General features: G+C 40.8%; 1 protein-coding gene across 6 annotated transcripts in view; it reads right to left on the bottom strand.

The window, feature by feature from the left end:
- The window catches only part of uvssa (UV-stimulated scaffold protein A), a 42,486-nt gene extending 22,145 nt beyond the window's left edge, over positions 1-20,341 (bottom strand). For 2 of the 6 annotated variants that reach the window (XM_069724631.1, XM_069724632.1), the window contains exons 1-8: positions 20,289-20,341; positions 19,192-19,303; positions 18,954-19,107; positions 18,079-18,255; positions 15,188-15,308; positions 14,431-14,940; positions 12,795-12,898; positions 12,382-12,510 (exon numbers count right to left, since the gene is read on the bottom strand). In XM_069724631.1, the coding sequence (XP_069580732.1) occupies positions 12,382-12,510; positions 12,795-12,898; positions 14,431-14,940; positions 15,188-15,308; positions 18,079-18,255; positions 18,954-19,107; positions 19,192-19,303; positions 20,289-20,331 (1,350 nt within the window). In that variant the 5' untranslated portion in view covers positions 20,332-20,341. The other 4 variants (XM_069724635.1, XM_069724633.1, XM_069724634.1 and 1 more) reach the window with 4 other exon arrangements.
- Between the last annotated feature and the right edge of the window lie 283 nt (positions 20,342-20,624).

Genomic DNA, 20,624 nt, shown 5'->3' with positions numbered 1-20,624 from the left:
GATAAAAGAGTTGTTGTTATTGTAAATGATCCTTTTAATCTAATCTAATCTTATTTATTTCGCTAAAGAGAGCCGAGAGGATGCTGTTAAACACAAGTGGAACATTTTAAACACCGAACCAAACTTTCTCCACTCTGCTGATACATTTATTCATTCTCAGAGGACAATGCATTCACACACACACACACACACACACACACACACACACACACACACACACACACACACACACACACACACACACACACACACACACACACACACACACACACACACAGATATAGTCTCTATAGGTTTTGTGCCTGTCTACTTTAATCCCAGCTGGTTTATTCTGTTCTGATCAATGACCTAAGACGAAGAAGTGATCACCCAGCTGGAGGAAAATCCTGCCCTAACATCATCCCTTTTCTCCCTCTTTCTACCGCTTTGTCTCTAATTCACCTTAATTTAATCCTGATAGCATCGAGTGCTGTCGGACGGCCTGGCAGAGCTGTAAGTCTCACAGTAGAATTAGCTTTCTTCCAGAAACATTTTGCTGACGGCCAGCGCAGCTAAAATATGGCCTCTATTCCCCCACATGGCTGCACGGGGGACTGCTTTGCATTTTAACAGAGCTTTGGTTTATTCTCCGGGACACACACGCGGAGAAAATCACACAGTTATGCAGAGTTCCCAAAAGGAGATAAAAACTGCTTCCTTAACCGAAACTCAAGATTTAGCAGACAAATTAAAAGTGATGGTTTAAGTAAAACAGAGCCATGTGTCACTGTAATAGGAAAAAGGACAAAACAAATATCGGTAACTTTAGTCTTAAAAACAGGCCCACATAGAAATAAAAATTGTTCTTGAACAGAGCAGAATAAATAAAAAAGTTGTTTAAGTAAAGCAGGGCTATGTGTTACTATAATGGCAATGTTTACTCCCAGATAAAATAAAGGAGATTCCTGAAGGGAAAATAGGGACGAAAGATAAATAAGCAGTTCTTTAACAACCGAATGAAAAGAGATCTGTTGGAATTGGTTCCTAAAGTCGGGACCATATATTACTTGGGTAATAAAATAGCTTCGATGGGTGGTGCAATGGGAAACATCTAACTAACCATCAGGGAGACCAAATAAATGATACGAGATTAGAACAGCAACTAACTTTTTTTTTCTCTCCACTAATCTATAAACTATTTTACCAATCAATAAAATAGTACTAGAGCTTTTTATTTTTTTATTTTTCCATCATACATTCACAGATCCAAAGGCGACATTGTTAAATTGTTGGTTCTTCCAAGTAACAGTTTCAAACCAAGAGACTGACTCTGGTGACGCACGTGCTGCGTGATAATTAGCAGATGTCAGCATTCTAACAACCAAACTAAGGTAATGGCAAAGATGACCTGCTAAATATGAGCATCTTAATATGGTGTCATTGTCTCTGAAAGCATTTCAGCATCAGATGGTCTCCTGTGGAAGATATTAATGGTGCTCACGTGAACAGTGCCGAAAGAGAGCCGAGACCGAAGTTTCAAAGGTTCACAGACCGACGGGTGACGTCACTGCTGGTTGTCACGGGGGAGAAATGTCCTTTCCTATTTCAACATAACAAAGCCAGTCTTAAAAATAAATGGTCTGCGATTTGACCGGCCTGCAGATAAAACCTAATCTCAACCCCATCTAACACCTTTGGAATGAAGTGGAATGGCGACAGGTCTCATCAGCTAACATCAGAGTTGGACCCAAGCGGCAACCAGCAGTGACGTCACTCACTGGTTCCTGAACGGCCGTTACGCAGCCTCGAGTTCGGCTTTGTCATCTTGCTATTTTGGAGCGGTTTGGGGCCGGAAATGACCATATTTGGGCGAGCTGGGGTGAGAATTTTAGAAAAAATACTTCATTCAGATCGCAATATGAAAAATACAATTTAAAAAAGATGTTTTCATTTCTCTCCCAATGGTGAACCTTCCATAATCTTTGTAGCGACTTCTTTAATTATTTCCTTGAGTTCAATTTGAAAACCTGACTTTTAAAGTATATAAAGTAACATCCTGGGTCATCCTGGATCTGACTCGATCTGATTGGAAACCCGACGATACTACCTCTCGCTCACCGATAGCCGTAACCTGACTGCACCGCAGGACTGTCAATCAAACAGAACCAAAACGTGTTTTTTTTAAGCTTATTTTGTAATTAATGACAAGATTATTTTCAGATGGACTGCCAGAAAACTAATAATAAGGAGTGATTTTAGCTAACGACACTCCGAAAACACTCATGGAAAAACATTAACTGACCATGTCTATGGACACAGACATAGTCTATGGAGCCAGAAGCTTTTTGGAGCCTACCTCTAGTGGCACTCGGTGGTATTGCAGCTTAGGGCACTTCCGCATCAGCCTCATTTTTCAGAGCCGGAAGTTACGTCCACTTCGATATACAGTCAATGGTTTGACCTAATTAATATTCCGATGCCTGATTGGGAGCAAATCCCAACACGTGGTGCAAAGCTTGAAAACAGATGAGTGGGGGCTGTTATAGCAACACATGCATTTCAATTTGGACTGCAATGTCCAGCACTGAAATATTGGAGCGATGATAAGCTATCCACATACCGTCGGTCACATGGAGTATTTCCAGCAGAGTAACTACTGTGTAAAAAAAAAAATCTATGTCTGAACAAGACTAGAAACTAAAGTATGCTTCTACCTCCACAGGTGTCCTGCTTATTCTGCTTCTCTAGCATCTCACCCTCCCACCTCCCCACTCCACTCCCCATAAGTAAGACTCATACCCTTTATAAAAATGACGTGAGGGCGCTGCCTCAGACAACTGCTTCCATGACTTCATTTGTCTCTTGGCAAGTTTGATGGCGCTGCGTTTAAAAACCCATTCAATCTTATAAACCAAAAATTAAATGTAGTCGACTGTGATGGGCACTCAGTGCATCTGCTATTTATATGCTAATGTACACTGAGCCTGCCAAGGTCTGGCAAATTATTACTGCACAGCCATAAGTCAGGTGTATGGCAGAGAGGGGAGGGGCAGGTTAACCATCACACAGACAGCAGGAGAAAGGGAGAGGAGAGGAGAGGAGAGGAGAGGAGAGGAGAGGAGAGGAGAGGAGAGGAGAGGAGAGGAGAGGAGAGGAGAGGAGAGGAGAGGAGAGGAGAGGAGAGGAGAGGAGAGGAGAGGAGAGGAGAGGAGAGGAGAGGAGAGGAGGTGAAAAAGCCTTTAGAGATGTGTGCCCTGACAAGTTAATGTAGCTCTCCACCTGGCCACACACACACACACACACACACACACACACACACACACACACACACACACTGACTAGATTATTTCATTCTACATTTAAGGCTGAAAAGGAAAATGTCTTTTGGGAAAGACACCATTATCACAAGACATTTCCTTTGACAGAGGGGATGTGAGAAACAGTTAGCTTAATGAACACATCATACACAAATGGATTTATAAACACACAGTCATCTACTACTGAATATTACACATCAATTACATACATATATGCAGATATGAGGAGTCGGAGTGAAACTGAGGACAGTGGACTTTGGACAATGTGTGTTTAGAGCATGATCCTCCATGTGCCTCCTTAGTTATATTTGTATTTTGTATTTTGTATCCCAAACTGGACATTGCGGCGTTTTAACCACCTAAAACTATTCCAGTGCTTTTACCTGCATCTGAAAGAGTTCCTATGGCGGGTCAAAGATTTAAGTAAAGTGTCAGTAGACTGTCAGCTCTGATCCAACATCAATAGATGCAGGAGGGTTCCAGAGACCCGTCAGCACCGTGGTTCTTACTGGTTCTGAAAAGAGGGCGACAAAAGCTTGAGGTGATCCAGACTGGCTAGAGAACTTAAAGGGAAGAATGTATGACAGAAATGAAGATCCATACTTTTGGAAGAAAGATTGATTTTGATCAATCTTTTTTTTTTCACTGAGTTTTCATGTTATTTTTGTTGAACTGATGTTTGTGCTCTGTTATTTTGTGCATTCTTTTGTAAAGTTATTTTTTATATTTTTTGTAAAGGCAAATTTATGGACATCGCTTTGAACCAGTATCCACCATAAATGGTGTGGAATGTAGCAGTAATATATATATTTATTTTAAAGTTAAGTTTGAGAATAGCCTTTGTTAAATCTAAAACTGTGTAACAAAATATTAAAACAACGTATAGAAAAGTGTTGTTTTGGTTTATGTACATACATTCAGATATTGTATCAGCTTTTCATAATTTTTTCAGACTTGTCTTTGATTAAATCAGGATTGATTCTTAAAAGAAATGCTGATCATCTTTAATGCTGATTTTGGACCACCGTACACACAGTTATAGCTCAGTAGAGGTCAACAGTACTGCAACCAGACCCCAATTTACTGCCATTTTAAATACTTTGAAAAACATTTCTCTAAGATTTTATCTGAGACACTTAATTATTAGTTGCATCAACTTACAAATCAATCTCTGACAATGTCTTAATCAGTGCTACTGTTACCATATATCACTTTTTAAAATATTTGTTCTCCTCAAGAAACTGGAAATCCGCTGCGTCTGATTGATTCCAACATATTTACAAAGTAATTAGGTCTAAAGCTTCCAGTGGAATCTGACCTATCAGGGGCTTGATTTGCCACAACATCCCACATCTCTATTACCACCTTGCACTTCTATTCATTACTACCTAGAGAGGATCCCATGGGATCCCGCTCTAATGAGAAAAAGCTTTCCATTCCCCTTTCTCTCTCCATAGCCTCTCTTCTGCTGCCTTACCCCATTACCCCCCCCCCCACACACACACACACACACCACAAACCCCAACGCACAGACGCAGCCTTTGTCTCTGGGGAGCAGTCAGCTTATATGATGTATAAGGAGACATCTTTATTTCACTAACCTAGCCTGGCAGGTCTATTAGCAAGCCCGCAGCTTCCCAAACCTTTCCCTGTCAACCAGCTTATTCTCAACTGTCTACTTCACTTCCCCCTCCCAGCCTGTCTCAATCTGTGATCAAAACAGTCATTATTATACATTCTCACCCACCGCCATAGTGAAATTACACTGGGCTGTTCTGTTTTGTTTTTTTTAACTGGGGGACTCCTGAAAGCTCTGCGAGGACACTTAGAACGTCCTGAAAAGGTGCAGAAGCCCTTCAAAACATCCGTAGGGTTGGTGGGGCCCAGTTTGGCCCAGTGGTCAGTGATATCAGACTGGTCCAGAGATCCAGAGGTCATATATCAGACTGGTCCAGAGACCCCCCTTCCCCTCTCAACCCCCACACACATCGTGACAGTCCCGGTGGAGCCATCAGTTCCAATTTGGAATCCTCCTCCTTTCACACGAGCTGAGACCCCTGATAGAAGCAGACTGTCCACTATATTATTGGAGTACTTTATTATCCTCCAATAGCACAGCTACCCTTTATCTTTATTCCATTTCCATCCACTTATGTGAGCCACATGATGACATGGCAGTGTCCCTTTTTGGAAATGCATAAGTGCTTGTGGACTTCATCCTGTGTTGTCCTGAGCAATGTCATGACAATATGATCAAATATAATGCAATCCCTCATTTAATATTGTTGACGTGATCACAGATGCCTTTCGAGCAAACGCCTCATGATCATCAAACTTTGTCCATAGTTGCACAAATTATTGCTGCACTTCAATCAATCAATCAATCAATCAAAATGTATTTGTACAGCACATTTTGAAACACAACAAAGGTTGCCCAAAGTGCTGCTCATAGACAAACAGTCATACATCGAAAAGACTGGATTAATAAAAATAAGTAATGTTAAAATCAAGGCAAACTAACACAAATCACACAAAAGTGCCAAGTTAAGATCAAAGCGGATAGGCCAGGGAAAATAAATAGGTTTTTAAACAGCTTTTAAACATTGGTACGGTGGTTGAAACCTAATATGAAGGGGAAAGTTGTTCCAGAGTTTAGGGGCTGCAACAGAGAAGGACCAGTCGGCCCGGGTCGTCATTTTTGTTCTAGGAACAACTAAAAACTGTTGTTCGAGAGACCTGAGTGAGCGAGGTGGGGTGTAGGGCTGCAGCAGGTCGGACAGATAGGCTGGAGCGGATCCATTCAGACACTTAAAAACAACATTACAATTTTTAAATTAATTCTGTACTGGACTGGTAGCCAATAAAGGGATTTTAAGATCAGTAAAATGTGTTCACGCCTGTGTGTACCAGTTTTAAGTCTCGCTGCAGAGTTCTGCACCAACTGAAGGTGTGATAAAAGATTTTTGCCGATTCCACCATACAAAGAATTACAATAGTCCAGTCTAGAGGAGATAAAAGCATGAATAACTTTCTCCAGGTCTTTCACGGAGAGAAAGGATTTGACCTTAGCTAAAGTTCTTAGCTGAAAGAACCCGACTTTGATAACGGACTAAACTTGGAGATCCAGTGTAAAAGATGAGTCCAAAATCACACCCAGATTCTTGACAAGGAAATTACAGTGGGTTGCCATGGGGCCAAGACACAATGAAGGACTGTCCGGTACAGCAGCTGAAAGGCGAGGGGGATTGATTAGCAGGATCTCTGTTTTACCTTTGTTGAGACATAGCCAGCTTTTGACATCAGCCGGGCAGTTTATTAATTCATTTATAGAGGCAGTTCCAGATTTGAGGGGAAGGTATATTTGAATGTCGTCGGCATAGAGGTGATAAGAATTGTTATGTTTTTGTTATGTTTAGAGTGAGAACAGTAGTGGACTCAAAATGGACCCCTGCGGTACCCCACAGGTCAGGGGGGCCTGTTGAGAGGAGCAGTTGCCCACGTTGACAGAGTCCTACTGTACAGTCCTACCTGTCATTCAGGTAGGACTTACAACATTGTAGGGCAGTACCTCGGATGTCGACGGAGTGCTCAAGGCGGGAGATTAAAATATCATGGTCCACAGTGTCTTGTGTACCAACTTTCCCCAGAGGTCCTCACTTTGTCATATTATAACCGAGTTCATGGCTTACACATCTACACATTGCATTAAATTCCCATGAAAGGATTTCTCTGCTTACAACCCATCACAAACATTTCATTTCATCACTTCTCTCCATAGATGCTAAACAATGCTTTTCATTCTTCATTTTCTTTCTCCGCATGAAATCTAAATCAGCTTCAGTATTTTATAAACTGTTCAGTACATGAGTTCATCAGCTGTGCTAAAAGTACGAGTATTCACAAGAGACTCGACAACGATGAAATAACAATGTCAATCTGCAACACCATGACATGAAGGCCTTTTAAGACTTATCTCACATTTACTCATCTGGAGAAGTCGAAATTGTGCGAATACAGAGAACTTATTAACTTCCCCAAATAAACTTTAAAATCTTTATAGTTACCCATATAGCTCTAATTGGGGTCATCGAATAGATCAGTTCAAATTATGTCAAGGATTTATATGGTGCTAAAAACTGAGTCTGACCAACCACAGAGTAAATGCAACTCATTACAGAAACGCTGCATTTTATAATGATTGTGTTGAGTGTCTGTTTAATTCCTGACCCAATATAAGGTCAGTATCAACACTCCCGATCTGTTGGGTCAAATCATTGCAAACTTATGATTACAGCTAAAGCATGCAAAGGTGTCGAGCTGAACACATCGTGGTGCCCATGCTAAGTAGAGCAGGTAAGCCCGGCTCGGTATACTTGTATCACACGAGACGAGACTTTTTTCAACATAATTCCAAACTTCCTTTATTTACTACATTCATAAAAAAGTAACTGATCAGCAAATTTGCTGAAGTTCAGTGAAGACAACAACCACTCTACGTACGTAACCCACAATGAAAGAAAAATAGAGAAATACAGCTAAAAGACAAAGAGGAAAACACACTGTTGGTATACAACTGAGAGAAGGATGCACATTCGGAGAATGAATGTACACAGTAGAAGGAGGAGAGAAATAGAGGGATAGTCTCTCTTTGTTTATCTCCTGTGAGAAACAGGCGACCACATCCATTGTGCTCTGATAAGATGGGTTATCAGCAGTAAACAACACCCTGGCCTGTATGAATGGAGCCCAGAGTGACTGAATACACTCTTAAAAACAGATATGTTTAAATAAGTCTGCATGTCTTTCCTAAACACAAGACCATGTTTCCAGCTAGCAGCACTCAACGGATGCATGTGGGACTCTTCTGTCATAGTTCTTACTGAGAACTGCTTTCAAGCAAATTCACCATTTTAAAAAGTATGAAAGGTACTTTAAAAGCCGTCTTAAGAGATGCCACAAAGCCGATACTGTTTTTTTTGGTGTTTTTTTGGTGTTTTTTTTACATTTATCAAAGCTATTTGAATGGGACAATAGCTTTGACATATTCTTCAGCAGAAGCTCTCATATCTTGGAATAAATACAATTCACTGCTTTGGTGCCTTAAAATCGGACAGCAGTTTGCATCCAATAATGAAACTGACTCCCCTTCTCTTCCCAGACTCTGCGGTGTGCCACTAGGCTGCGCTCTCAGGCCCCATCTTAGACAAGCTTTCCAAAATCAAATTTGCAAATGACATGAGTGTCTTTGATTTGCACAAAGACCCTGACGCCATCATTAAGGTGTTAAATGAAAAAGTTAGGAAGCTGTCTGTTTGGTTTAAGACCAGTAAATTATCTCTGGACAGTAAACTTTATATTTTTTGGTCTTATATCTGGGACTCCTTGTCTAAAATTGTAATCAATAACATTCCCTCAACTCGTGTGTTCTACAGGATTTCTTGGCATTCTACTCGATTAGTCCGTATCCTGGAAATTGTCTGTCGTGCCCATAACCACAAAACTGGCCAAGATGCTATATTAATATATACATAAGTTTGCCATTAAGTAATACGATTCTATGGTTTATGTGTATATCAACTATTGCAATATAGCTCATCAGATCAAACTTGAGCCTCTACACCATTCGAAATAAGTTCTCAGAATAACAGGTTGTATAATCCTTTTTTTTTTTTTTTTCGGTGGCATCCGTATTTATGAAGTGAACCATCTTCAGATTGGTTTATTTGTTCATAGCTCTGTAAAAAGGTCTCACTTATTTTTATCATGGTATGAATGCGAATAATTATCCATTTCATAATTAGCCAACACATAACACATAACTCTTTTACATTCACATGCAAATCATAAATGTTATTGTTCTATTAAAATGTTTTGATATATGTGTGTAAATAAAGAAAAGTATGCCAAAGAATATAGTTAAACAAACAAATTTTCTTTCCTTGAAACCAGCTTCACTGTATAGTCACCATATGTAGATGAGAACAGTCTGTTATGAAGCTCCAAGTGGAGCGTCAGGGGACAAAATGCCAGCGGCTGTAAACCTGCACCTTGAAAGAACCATTCTGACTATCTGACACTAACAGCCAAATATCTGAAAACAACAGGATCTTGTCCTGCAAAAGCTAAAGCAGTGTCTCCAACAAGTAGTAATGGCAGACTGAGTGGCGTCCAGCAAATTAAAAGGCAATACATTCAGCCGACCTAAACCAGCTCCAGACCAGAAAGCACTGGCTGGTGTCGGAGAGACTGAGACACAGAGACTGAGAGACTGAGAGACTGGGAGGCTGGGAGACTGGGAGACTGAGACACTGAGAGACTGAGAGACTGAGACAGACACTGAGAGACTGAGACACTGAGCGACTGAGACACAGAGACTGAGAGACTGAGAGACTGGGAGACTGAGACACTGAGAGACTGAGAGACTGAGAGACTGAGAGACTGAGACACTGAGACACTGAGAGACTGGGAGACTGGGAGACTGAGACACTGGCATCGTCCTCTGCTAGTTCAGAGAGCCACGCAGCTAAAGTTTGGTGTGGAAACAGCTGACTGAAGCTTCTCCTGGTCTATAACTAATAACCAGACCAGAAGATCCCTTCGATTTTAGAAAAATACAAGCCTCGCTGTCAGGTAAAGTAGCAGCTCTCTGTCAAGTCATTTCTCCCAACTATAACTGGAGCGGTACAAATTAACAAGACAGCGTTTGAATTAAAACCATCAACTGCCTCATAAACGTAAACAACGTTAGCTTTCTGAAATAGTTCAAGCAGCGACAGTCACCCATGAGAAAAAAAAACCAGCCCGGCGCTTCTCTGTTTTCATTGGTCTTCTAACTTTATGTAGACGCTCCTCCGCTCCACCGTCCTCTCATTGAATAAACAAGCCTCTCTATCTACCTCCAAAACTCGGCTCTCCTCTCTCCCCCATTACGGGAGACTATATTGAGAGGCCCGTTGAGAGAGAAACCAATCGTGTGGTGTGTCAGTGGCCCGATAGAGAAGGACCCAGTAATGAAAGGCCTTTTAAGGCTAAAAAGGAAAAGCTAATTATGATAAAGGGGCTGTAAGTTGTGTGGTTATCGCGGTGCTGGGCCTGCTGGTGCAGCAGACTGGTCCCTGACAGTGATAACCAGGCAGAGCGAGACGCCTGGCGCTCTGTCACTGTCACTCTGCTGCTCTGTTCAGCCAGAGATGGATTCACACGCTACAACTTTTATGCCTTTTTTTTTCAAACGCATAAATCAGTTTGCATTCATTGGTCCTTTTAACACCTGAAATGGCAGCCTGCTGTCGTTCTTCCTCTGGGAATTTTTGTTTCTTTGTTGCTCTTTATATGTGTCTGTGAACTGCTAGTATGCAGCAAGCACTGCAGCTTTAACAGCAACAATTAAACCCTCTCAAATAAGTAATAAGGTTGACTGAAAGCTTTCAGGACACCACGCATTTTAAAACACCCTCATCGGTGTGCCCGTGCCTCCATTTTGGGCCAGCTCAAACAACAGCAGGGCGGTGATGCTAGCTTGATACAGAGGCAGCAAGATAGACCTATCAGCTGTCAAGCCATGGGGCACATTAGTGGTAGTGAAGTGAATGAATGGGTACATCCTCCCCCTTGCTCCCCAATTTCTTCTCTAATGCATTATGCATTATGGCTATGCCTTGCTGCTATCTGGCCTCCCCCAAATGTCTTTATTATTAATATTTCCATCCCCCCGCTCTCGGCCTCTGTTATGACACTTCCCTATAAAATCTCACGGAAATTCCAGAAAGAAAAGAGAAGCTCAAAATGAGAAAACAGAGAGAGGACACTTTTAGAGCCGCGCAAATACAGAACAGCAACAATGGTGGGTTTCAATTGGTCTGAGGTGTGCAGTAAATAATAAAAAAATTTAAAAAAAAGACCAAATAAACTTGTAATGAGACTTAAACATTTACCTTCCTGGTATTATTTATTTTGCTTATCTGGGGAAGAAAGCTTTTTCCTCAAATCATTTTTTTTTCAAATCAATTTCAGCCTGAACACGTAATAGTGCCGAAAGAGGAATCAAGCAGTTATCTAAGATATGGCCTGTGGCAGCTCAGCAATAGTCTTAAGTGGACTTCAAAGTGAGCCAGCTTCCAGTTTTCCACAGTTTAAAGACTCCCAGACTGATTTCTCTCCAGCAGAAATCCCCACTCCTGAGTGGTGACAAGCATCTGGAGCTTCTCTTCTACTAATGACCACTAGATGGCGTGGATGAAAAGTAGAGCCCCACTGGGAGTAATATTGAAATCTCATTTACATTCTTCCTTTTTTCAAGAGCATCAGCTTTCAAAATGCATCAGATTATGAGCTATGACATATTTTTGTTTTCTTTTAAGATCTGATTCATTTTCCGGCATCATCATCTTTTAGTGATATTACACTTTATTAATATATGCATGCAATTTCAAATCCTCTTTGTTAACATGTTAAATTTTCAATGCATTACTTGCATTTAGGATGCTTTTTATGTACACAAAACTTGTTTGTCTTGTTCTATTGATATTGTTTTGAGTCAGAAGTGTGCACATGAATGGACCGAGACTGTTTCTTGTATGTCTGTTTGTACCTGACGAAGATCCAGTTTAGGTTTTAAAAGTTTCACCTTCTCGGATGTAATGAAGACAAACTTTTTAAAGATGACATATTGTGTTTCTGTGAGAGACAGAAATCACTCCATGAAAAGTGCAAACTTCTCCCAACACAACAAGAAGTTCAAAAAGAAGTTTCACCTAATTTAAGGTGTGACTTGGTTTCGGAATCACTGTTCTTCCATAAAGATATTAAAGCTGTCGCCAGCGGGGAACTGGAACTTAGAAGAACGTAAAGCTTTTTTCAATCCAGGCTGATGAATATAGTCACAGAGGGAACCAGTTATCAACAGCATTCTGCTACAGCTGTTCCAACTACATAACTCCTGTACCACAAAGGTATCTGTTGTTGACTTATTGTACAATGCTACCACCTGCTGGTCATTACACACAGTAGCACCAACTAAATCGGCTTGTGCTCCAGCACGTCTTAAATCAGCTTCAGGAATTGTGGTATCTCACGCGTAACTCACCACTTTGCGGACCCTGGATGTGTCGTCGATGTGAAGCTCCTTGTGCTTCTGCAGCGCGGCTTCTAAAGACCTCTTCATATCCAGCGCTCTTCTCAACAGCTGCTGCTCAGCACCTGACTTGGTGAAGACCTGCAGGCAGAGCAGAAGTAACAGGTGAGGCAGAGAAACGTACTACTGAAACAGTTGGTCGGACAACGAGAAATAAGATGATGCAGGAAGACGGAGTTTGTACATCGCAGATGATTTGTCCTAAAAGCAGAAGTTGCACCAATAGTGAATTATACTATCAGCAGAAGGAGTGATATGTTAGTAGCATTCGCAATCACCAGCTTTACACATTTCTATCCACATGCTTTGATGTTATTTATTACATGTGTACCTAAAGTATTTGAGACCTTCGTGTCTGCACTAACCTGAACCCAGCCCTGCACAGCTGGTAGGTATTTGGTTGTTATCAATCGATGGAGGTCTCCCATCACAGACACCACCGGCTCATTATCCTCTGTGACATGAAGACCTGCATAAAAGAGAGGAAAATACATTTAAAAAGTATAATTTACTGAAGCAGCGAGCTCATACAAATTATTCTGTGTCTAATAAATGAATCCCAGAATACAGAAAAACTCTTACAGGCCTGGAGGGCAGAGAAACATTCACAAAGATTTTGCTAGATGAATTTTCCCATTCATGATGCAGGGGTCATCTGATAGGCTCAGATCCAGGAGCCTGGAAGGGTGGGGGGTCACTGTCTTACATTTGAACCATCGTGAGATTAATATTTGCAAACTCTAAATTGCAAAAACTTGGACCACCCTTTTGGTTCAACCTAAAATGTACAGGCTTTAATGAAACAAATGTGAAAAGAATACTAGTACTAGTACGTGTACTACATGGCATACAATTACGTGGTACTGTACATGACCCATGAGTGTATTTAGTAGGGTGAAGTAATGTTCAATTTTTTTTGCAAGTTTCTATACTAATGCCAAAACTAAACTTTGTAAGTACCTTACATGAAAAAAAAAAGTGTTTTTCTACAAAACCCTCCAATTATTTTACAAAATAAGCCAAACATCTTGAAACTTAAATATATTCATTACTGTTGTTTGGATATTTTTGCCTTGTTTATTTAAGAGATGGTATAATCAGTGACAGGAGAGAGTCGGGGAACGACATGTAACAGAGTCTGCACAAAGTCAGCAAAAAAACCAGTGTGTGCACATGCCGTAGTGTATTTAGATCAGCTGCATGATGAGAGAGTCACTGAAGGAAAAAGCGCAGAGTGCACATTACTAAAATATATTTACAAAACATTCAATGGACTGAAAATAGGCCGGAGGTTAAAATTCATCGTCGGACTCGACGAGTTTAAAATACGATCAACACCTGAGGAAAATCATATTCAGTCCAGGTTCTCACAAAAACAATGTATATCCAACAAATAGTAGTAATTACTTAGTTGTGAATATGATATACACTTTAATCGATTTTTATAATTGCTTATTTGTCAACTAAATGAACAATACGTTTTCTGTACATTTTCTATACATATTGTCCTCAAGTACTGTGAACATTCTCTGCTTTATAGAACACAGTGGCTCAAATGAAAGAAATCATTTCACTGCCTTATATAGATGATCAGAAACCAGAATACTGTCAGGATAATGCATACATGGATGTGAGTAAACAGGCTTCTCATTCTCCATGTAAACGCCATATCCTGAATATGATCAAAGCTAGGATAAGATAAAAACAATGAGATACGCATCATTTTCTCTCAGAACCACTAAAATGCAAAATGCTGTCTCAGCATATAAGGACTTAAAGTAGAAACTCAGTAAATATGAATGTTTGTAACCCAGTTTATTGGTGTAGGTGATGGGAAATAAATAATATGGCAGAAATGCACTGAACTATTTGGAAGTGTGTGTGTGTGTGTGTGTGTGTGTGTGTGTGTGTGTGTGTGTGTGTGTGTGTGTGTGTGTGTGTGTGTGTGTGTGTGTGTGTGTGTGTGTGTGTGTGTGTGTGCGTGTCTGTGCTGTAACCCACCAGGACTGAGGTTGAGGTCCAGACTGTAGGCATGAGAGATGAGCCCCGAGTTCCTGATAAATGAGTCTTCATCACGAGGCCCCTCCTCCTCTTCTTCACTACTTCCATCCTCTTCTCCCTCATCATCATCATCATCTTCTTCCTGTGCACTCTTCTTTTCTACCCCATCTTCCTCCTCATCCTGCTCCTTCTCCTCCTCCTCCTCCTCACCTTCACACCTTTGCTCCTTCTTTCCCTTCCCTCCTTTATCCTCCCTGTTTTTCCTGCCCTCTTCTGTCAGTCCTTTGTCTCCTTCCTTGTCCTTTCCAGTGCTTTTCTTCTCTCTCTCTCTCTCGTGTATCTTTCCTTCTCTTCCATCATCATTCAGGTCTTTGCTGCAGCAGGGCTGGTCATCATCTAATGGACAGCGGCAATTGGCCGTCTGGATGTCTGTGAGGCAAAACTCAGGGAAAAGCAACCTCATACAGGATTCCATCTCTGTCAGCGTTGCTTCGATTTCTTGGGACGACTCTGAAAAAGAAATAATAAAGACAACAAAAAGCTTTTATAAAAGTCAAACCATCTTTATTTCAAAAAAAGCCATTTAAATGCTCCTGATTTGTACTGTAACCATAAACATAAAACAATCTGTAACATCACTTTTCTTAAATAATAGTAGTATTAACAGCATGAAAGAAATGATTAAAATGATTAAACAAATGCTTAATGTCATGATCACTAGCAGCAGCGTCGGTGAATACGGTGACAGGATGTTTACCCTCCATGTCTTTGCTTGCTGCCTCCACTCTCTCCTTGTAGATCCTCTCCATTCTCCTCTGTCTCTCCTCCGCTCTGCTCCTCTCTGCTACTGTCCTGGCCTCAGCATCATGGAAGTCCACCTGAAAACATGAACATCTCACTTACTGTCAATATTTTTACTGAAACTGTAGAAATGACGCTTCATTTCTAAACGTGTGCGAAGAGGCTTCGCAACGATTTTCACATCATCACCAATAAGCCAGACTCTATCCGACATCCTGAGGCATCGTCTTCTCAACTCTATTTTATATTGCGTACCAGCCTCGTGTGGGAGTGGACGACGCCATCATCTACCTGCTGCAACGAGCTCAGTCTCACCTGGATGGAACCGGTGAATCTGTGAGAATCACCTTCTTTGATTTCTCCAGTGCATTCAACACCATCCAACCACTGCTGCTGAGTGAGAAGCTGCGGGTGGTGGGGGTGGATGCGCCCACCGTCTCCTGGATCACTGACTACCTGACAGGCAGACCACAGTTTGTCCGTCTGGGCAGTGTGCTGTCTGATACGGTGGTCAGTGGTACTGGAGCTCCACAGGAAACTGTTCTGTCCCCCTTTCTGTTCACCTTATACACCACTGACTTCCAGTACAACTCAGAGTCCTGCCATCTGCAGAAGTTCTCTGATGACTCTGCAGTGGTAGGATGTATAAGGGATGGACGGGAGGATGAGTACAGGGCAGTAGTGGAGGACTTTGTGGAGTGGGCTGGAAGAAATCACCTGCTCCTGAACGTGGCCAAGACCAGAGAGATGGTGGTCGACTTCAGGAGGAAGACGACGGCTCCACAACCGCTGAGAGTTCTGGGAGAGGAGGTGGACATGGTTGAGGAGTACAAGTACCTGGGTGTGTCCATCAACAACAGACTGAAATGGAAGACCAACATCAATGCTGTCTACAAGAAGGGGATGAGTCGACTCTTTTTCTTGAGGAAACTTCGATCCTTCAATGTGTGCAGCATGATGTTGGAGATGTTCTACCAGTCTGTTGTGGCCAGTGCTTTGTACTTCTCTGGGGTCTGCTGGGGGAGCAGCATTGGAGCCGGTGACACCGACAGACTTAACAAACTGGTTAAGAAGGCCGGCTCCATCATCGGCTACAAACTAGATAGTCTGGAAAAGGTGGTGGAGAGGAGGACGCTGAACAAACTATTGTCCATCTTGGATAATCCTGTCCACCCTCTCAACCACCTGCTGCAGGGACAGCGGAGCACTTTCTCTAAAAGGTTCCTCCAGCTCCGCTGTCACAAGGACAGATACAGGAGATCATTCCTGCCCACTGCCATAAGACTTTACAATAACTCACCTCTGGCAAAATCCATCACAGTACAATAACACTGTTGACTGTGTTTCTTGGTTGATTGTATATTATATATATATAGATATATACTGTACTGTATGTATATATATACATATATATATATATATGTTGACTGTGTTTATTGGTTTGTTGTATATAATATATATAGATATATAATGTACTGTATATATACTGTATATACTGTGCATTTTATATTTTATATTTATATTTTTTACTGCTATTTACTGCTATTTAATTTTATTGCTTTTCTATTATATTATTCTATTCTATTATTTTATTCTATTGTTTCTATTATTGCTTCTGTATATATGCTGCTGTGGCGAAAAAATTTCCCCTCGGGGATTAATAAAGTATATACCTACCTACCTACCTACCTACCTATTCCGTATCATGTGGTTTGGAACCTAAGATGTCTAGTTTCATGTATTTACAATGCCATAATCGAACGCTGTCCCCCATCCACTGCTTGTTTACATCACCCTACTTTCCTCTTGCTTAAAAAAATATATATATTTTCCTGCCTTTGTAGATTTGTTGAAGCTTGTGAGTCTCTAAGTTAGTGTTAACAGCACCAAAACATACTGCTTGCATCCTTCAGATCTAACGATCGTGGTGAATGCATTTCCTTTTTGACATTTAAATATTCTGAAATGTGCACAAATGTTTTCCAGCAGGAGGTTTTCTTCTTAACTCCCTTTGCAGCCGCGTTGCTGGTTCACCAACTGTAATTAGAATAATATATCAAAAACATCTGCAGTAATGTGTGCTGTATTGTCTGCATGCGTGTCTTTGTACATGTGCACCAGATACAAAAAACAAACAAACATGGGGCCCATTCATAAACACAATGTTCTCCGGTGATACCGAGGGCCCGAAACTCCAGATGGAAGGTTTCCGTGTTGTGACGTTGCTTCCTGGACTGTAACGCTTTGTGTGGAGGAACAGTTGATTGTGCTCTCGTGTATTGAAGTACCAGAATAAGCCTTTTTCCACCGCTGATCATTTGAAATTTAAAACACTTAGCGCCGTGAAAAGGAGCTCTGTTCTCTCGGCCTGTCTCATCTCAATCATCTTCTGACACACAGCAAAAAAAGAAGCATCTTCTGTCGTTAGACAGTTGAAACGAGTGAGCCAGACTTCCACAATAAGTCAAGTGTAGAACAGAAGTCTGGTGAGTGATCTGCTGCATGTACATCAAAGATTTATAATAATGAGGTTACTAGAGTGCATGTAAATGGTTTTCGCATGGCGTTTCCATGATATTTCAAGGTTTCTTGGTGACTTAAATGCATGTAGATGCACTGACTGACTTTTAATAAAGAGCTCATGGTCAAAAAGGAAGAAATTAGGTGAAAACTGTACGCAGGTATAACCAAGGAAGTTCCTGTCTCATCATTTCAAAATATCACAACCTTACAGTCTGTACTAATAAAAAAAAAAAAAAATTAAAAAATTGGGGGTTTGGAGAGTGTTGATTTGTAGTTTAGTTTGCAATCAAAGTTATGATTAAAAGCACTCCACATCTTTCTCACCTTCTTAACCTGTTTGAGGAAGTGGTAACCAAGCGCCAACTTCTTGTAAGCCGAGCCGTAAGAGGTTTGCCATGACTGGATGGTCCGGATGGCCAGTGACCTCAGCTTTCTGGCCACTTCTTTAGGAGGCGGGAGCGGCTGCTCTGTATCTGTCTCCAATGTCAACTCCAAGAAGTCCTGCCGAGAGAGGAGGGGGGAGGAAAGGGAGGATGAGAGATGAGGACACAGGAAGACAGGCTGTTGCTAAAGCTATCTGTAATGACAGAATCTCATTTAGGCTTTTAAATCTAAATCCAAATCAGTTACACGTAAACAACCGTTTGCACACAGTTTGTTTAGACTTTTACAGACACAACTTAGTTGTAACGATGAGCTGACATATTTAAAACAACGACTTTGCTTCCCTTTCTCCAGTCAAACCCCCGTGAAGCTCCAACTCGGGCTATGCCTGTAGTAAAGGCGGAAGGATTTCAACATGCTGATCAGTGATTTTTTTTTTTTTAACATATATTTGTTAACATTTTTGGCAAACTGCCATCATTAAAAGCACACTGATCACCAGCTCCTGTTTTCAGTGGACTCGTAGATGGACAACTATCAGGGGGATTACTGTGAAACCGAAGGACACTTAAAAACATTATCAGTGAACGTCTTAAGTGCTTCTTTTTGAAGTGTATTTGTGGACATTCATTCACACTCGACATACAAAATAATGACATCCTCAGGAAGCGTCATTACACGTGTTACACGTCAGATTTAAGTGGGTCTTAGAAGACTTTTGCAGTCTTTGTCCTGCTGGATGTCCATATTCATTAACAACCACATCCTGTTATTTCCCAATAATTAAGAAAGATGATTAGGATCTATAGATTTACCTGGAAGTTGTCTACTAACAGCGTCCTGAAATGGTGTGACCTGGTGAAAAGCTCACTGGCTATTTGGAAAGCAGACAGTCGGATCTCCGCGTGTTCCTGGTTTAACTGGGACATCACTGAGTGGTACGCGTGGTCTACGCAGTCATTAGACACTCTGGGAGGAAATACAAACAGTGAACAACGAGATCCCCCTCGTGACTGCGGTTGATGTTGAGTTTGTTCGACATGTTGGACATACTTGCAGATCTTTTTGACCTCCTTCATTTTGTTCTGGTTGAGTTGCGGCTGTCCTGACGTGGTCAGTTCCTCCACCAGCTCGGACAGCCGGTCCCTCAGAGACAACTCCATCACTGTACATTGATACACAAGTGAACACAGACATATTACATATATATATAAAACATTATCAGTGAACGTCTTAAGTGCTTCTTTTTGAAGTGTATTTGTAGACATTCATTCACACTCGATATCAAAAATAATGATATATATATATATATATATATATATATATATTATTATTCTTCAGTCAAGCCATTCAACCTGACATAAGACAGAACACATCAAATCCCATAGAAGTGCATAAGAGGAATGTGAATCTCGGTGAAAAGGACGTCCGCTTACAGAAGGGAGGAGAAGCACAAAAGAGAGGACAGGATGATATGAGCGTGTTACAATCTCAGAAAAAAATATTGGATGAAATAGTAAAACTATGTTTTGTCAAGATCTCTGATGGTTATTGGAGGCTGTCTTAACTAGTCAGTGTTACAGTCAGTTTCCTCCCTCTATGAAATCAAACTGTTGATTATGCTGATACCTAATAAACAACTACAATTCATTACACTATGATGTGCTGCATATTATCATAATTATATATAATTAATATATGTATATCATAGAGCACTCTGCTATTTCCTAGTAACACATTAAAATGCTATAGGCTTCTCATCTATATTTACATAAACATAAATCGGCACTAGTCCGATTTTTACTTTCAAATGCATTAATTTATCCTTACACGTTATATATTTGGACTATTTATATAGAATTTAAACTGACAACAATTCAATCATTCAATCATCAATCTTTTATAAAGAGTTCACTGCGTTGCAGAGTAATCTGTCGGCTGGTACTCAACTGGCTTCTGAATGCTAACAAAATGTAAACACGGGGTCTGTCTGTTAGCCACTTCCCAGCTGGTAACTCGTATTGAAATGAGGAACCTCAAAACATGTTGTAGCTGTTAGCTCCACGAGACCTTTGTGAGTCGTAGTCCATTCATGACAAAGGCCAAAAATGGACGGTGTTTGTTTCTTCCTTGTTTACATACTAACATACTTTTATGGTTATGTAGCTTCGTCGCATTGAACAGGGCAGGCATTTCCGCTAGCCAGTTGTATTACCGGTTTGACTTTTCAAAATAAAAGCATCGCTACTACAAGTGTACCATGGAATATTTATCTGCGGAGTAGTGGAACAAACGCTGAAGATTTGAATGCAATAAACAATAATATCAATAATAATAATAATAACAATGCGTGTATTTGTACAATGGTGTTTCGTTTTTGTATACTTTCAAAAGAAAAGAAAAAAACATCTTTATCTATTTTATTTTTGTGTGCATATTTAAAAAAAACATGTTCCTAACTATTCCGAAAACTGCTGTGACTACTA

This window comes from Brachyistius frenatus, unplaced genomic scaffold (genome assembly GCF_029030835.1).
Source record: "Brachyistius frenatus isolate BFR_SWC_R1_liver_20210118 unplaced genomic scaffold, ASM2903083v1 Contig_386, whole genome shotgun sequence".
In the NCBI taxonomy this organism is placed as follows: Eukaryota; Metazoa; Chordata; class Actinopteri; family Embiotocidae; genus Brachyistius; species Brachyistius frenatus.
The sequence above is the reverse complement of the archived record's forward strand: the minus strand, read 5'-3'. Positions and strand labels throughout refer to the sequence as shown.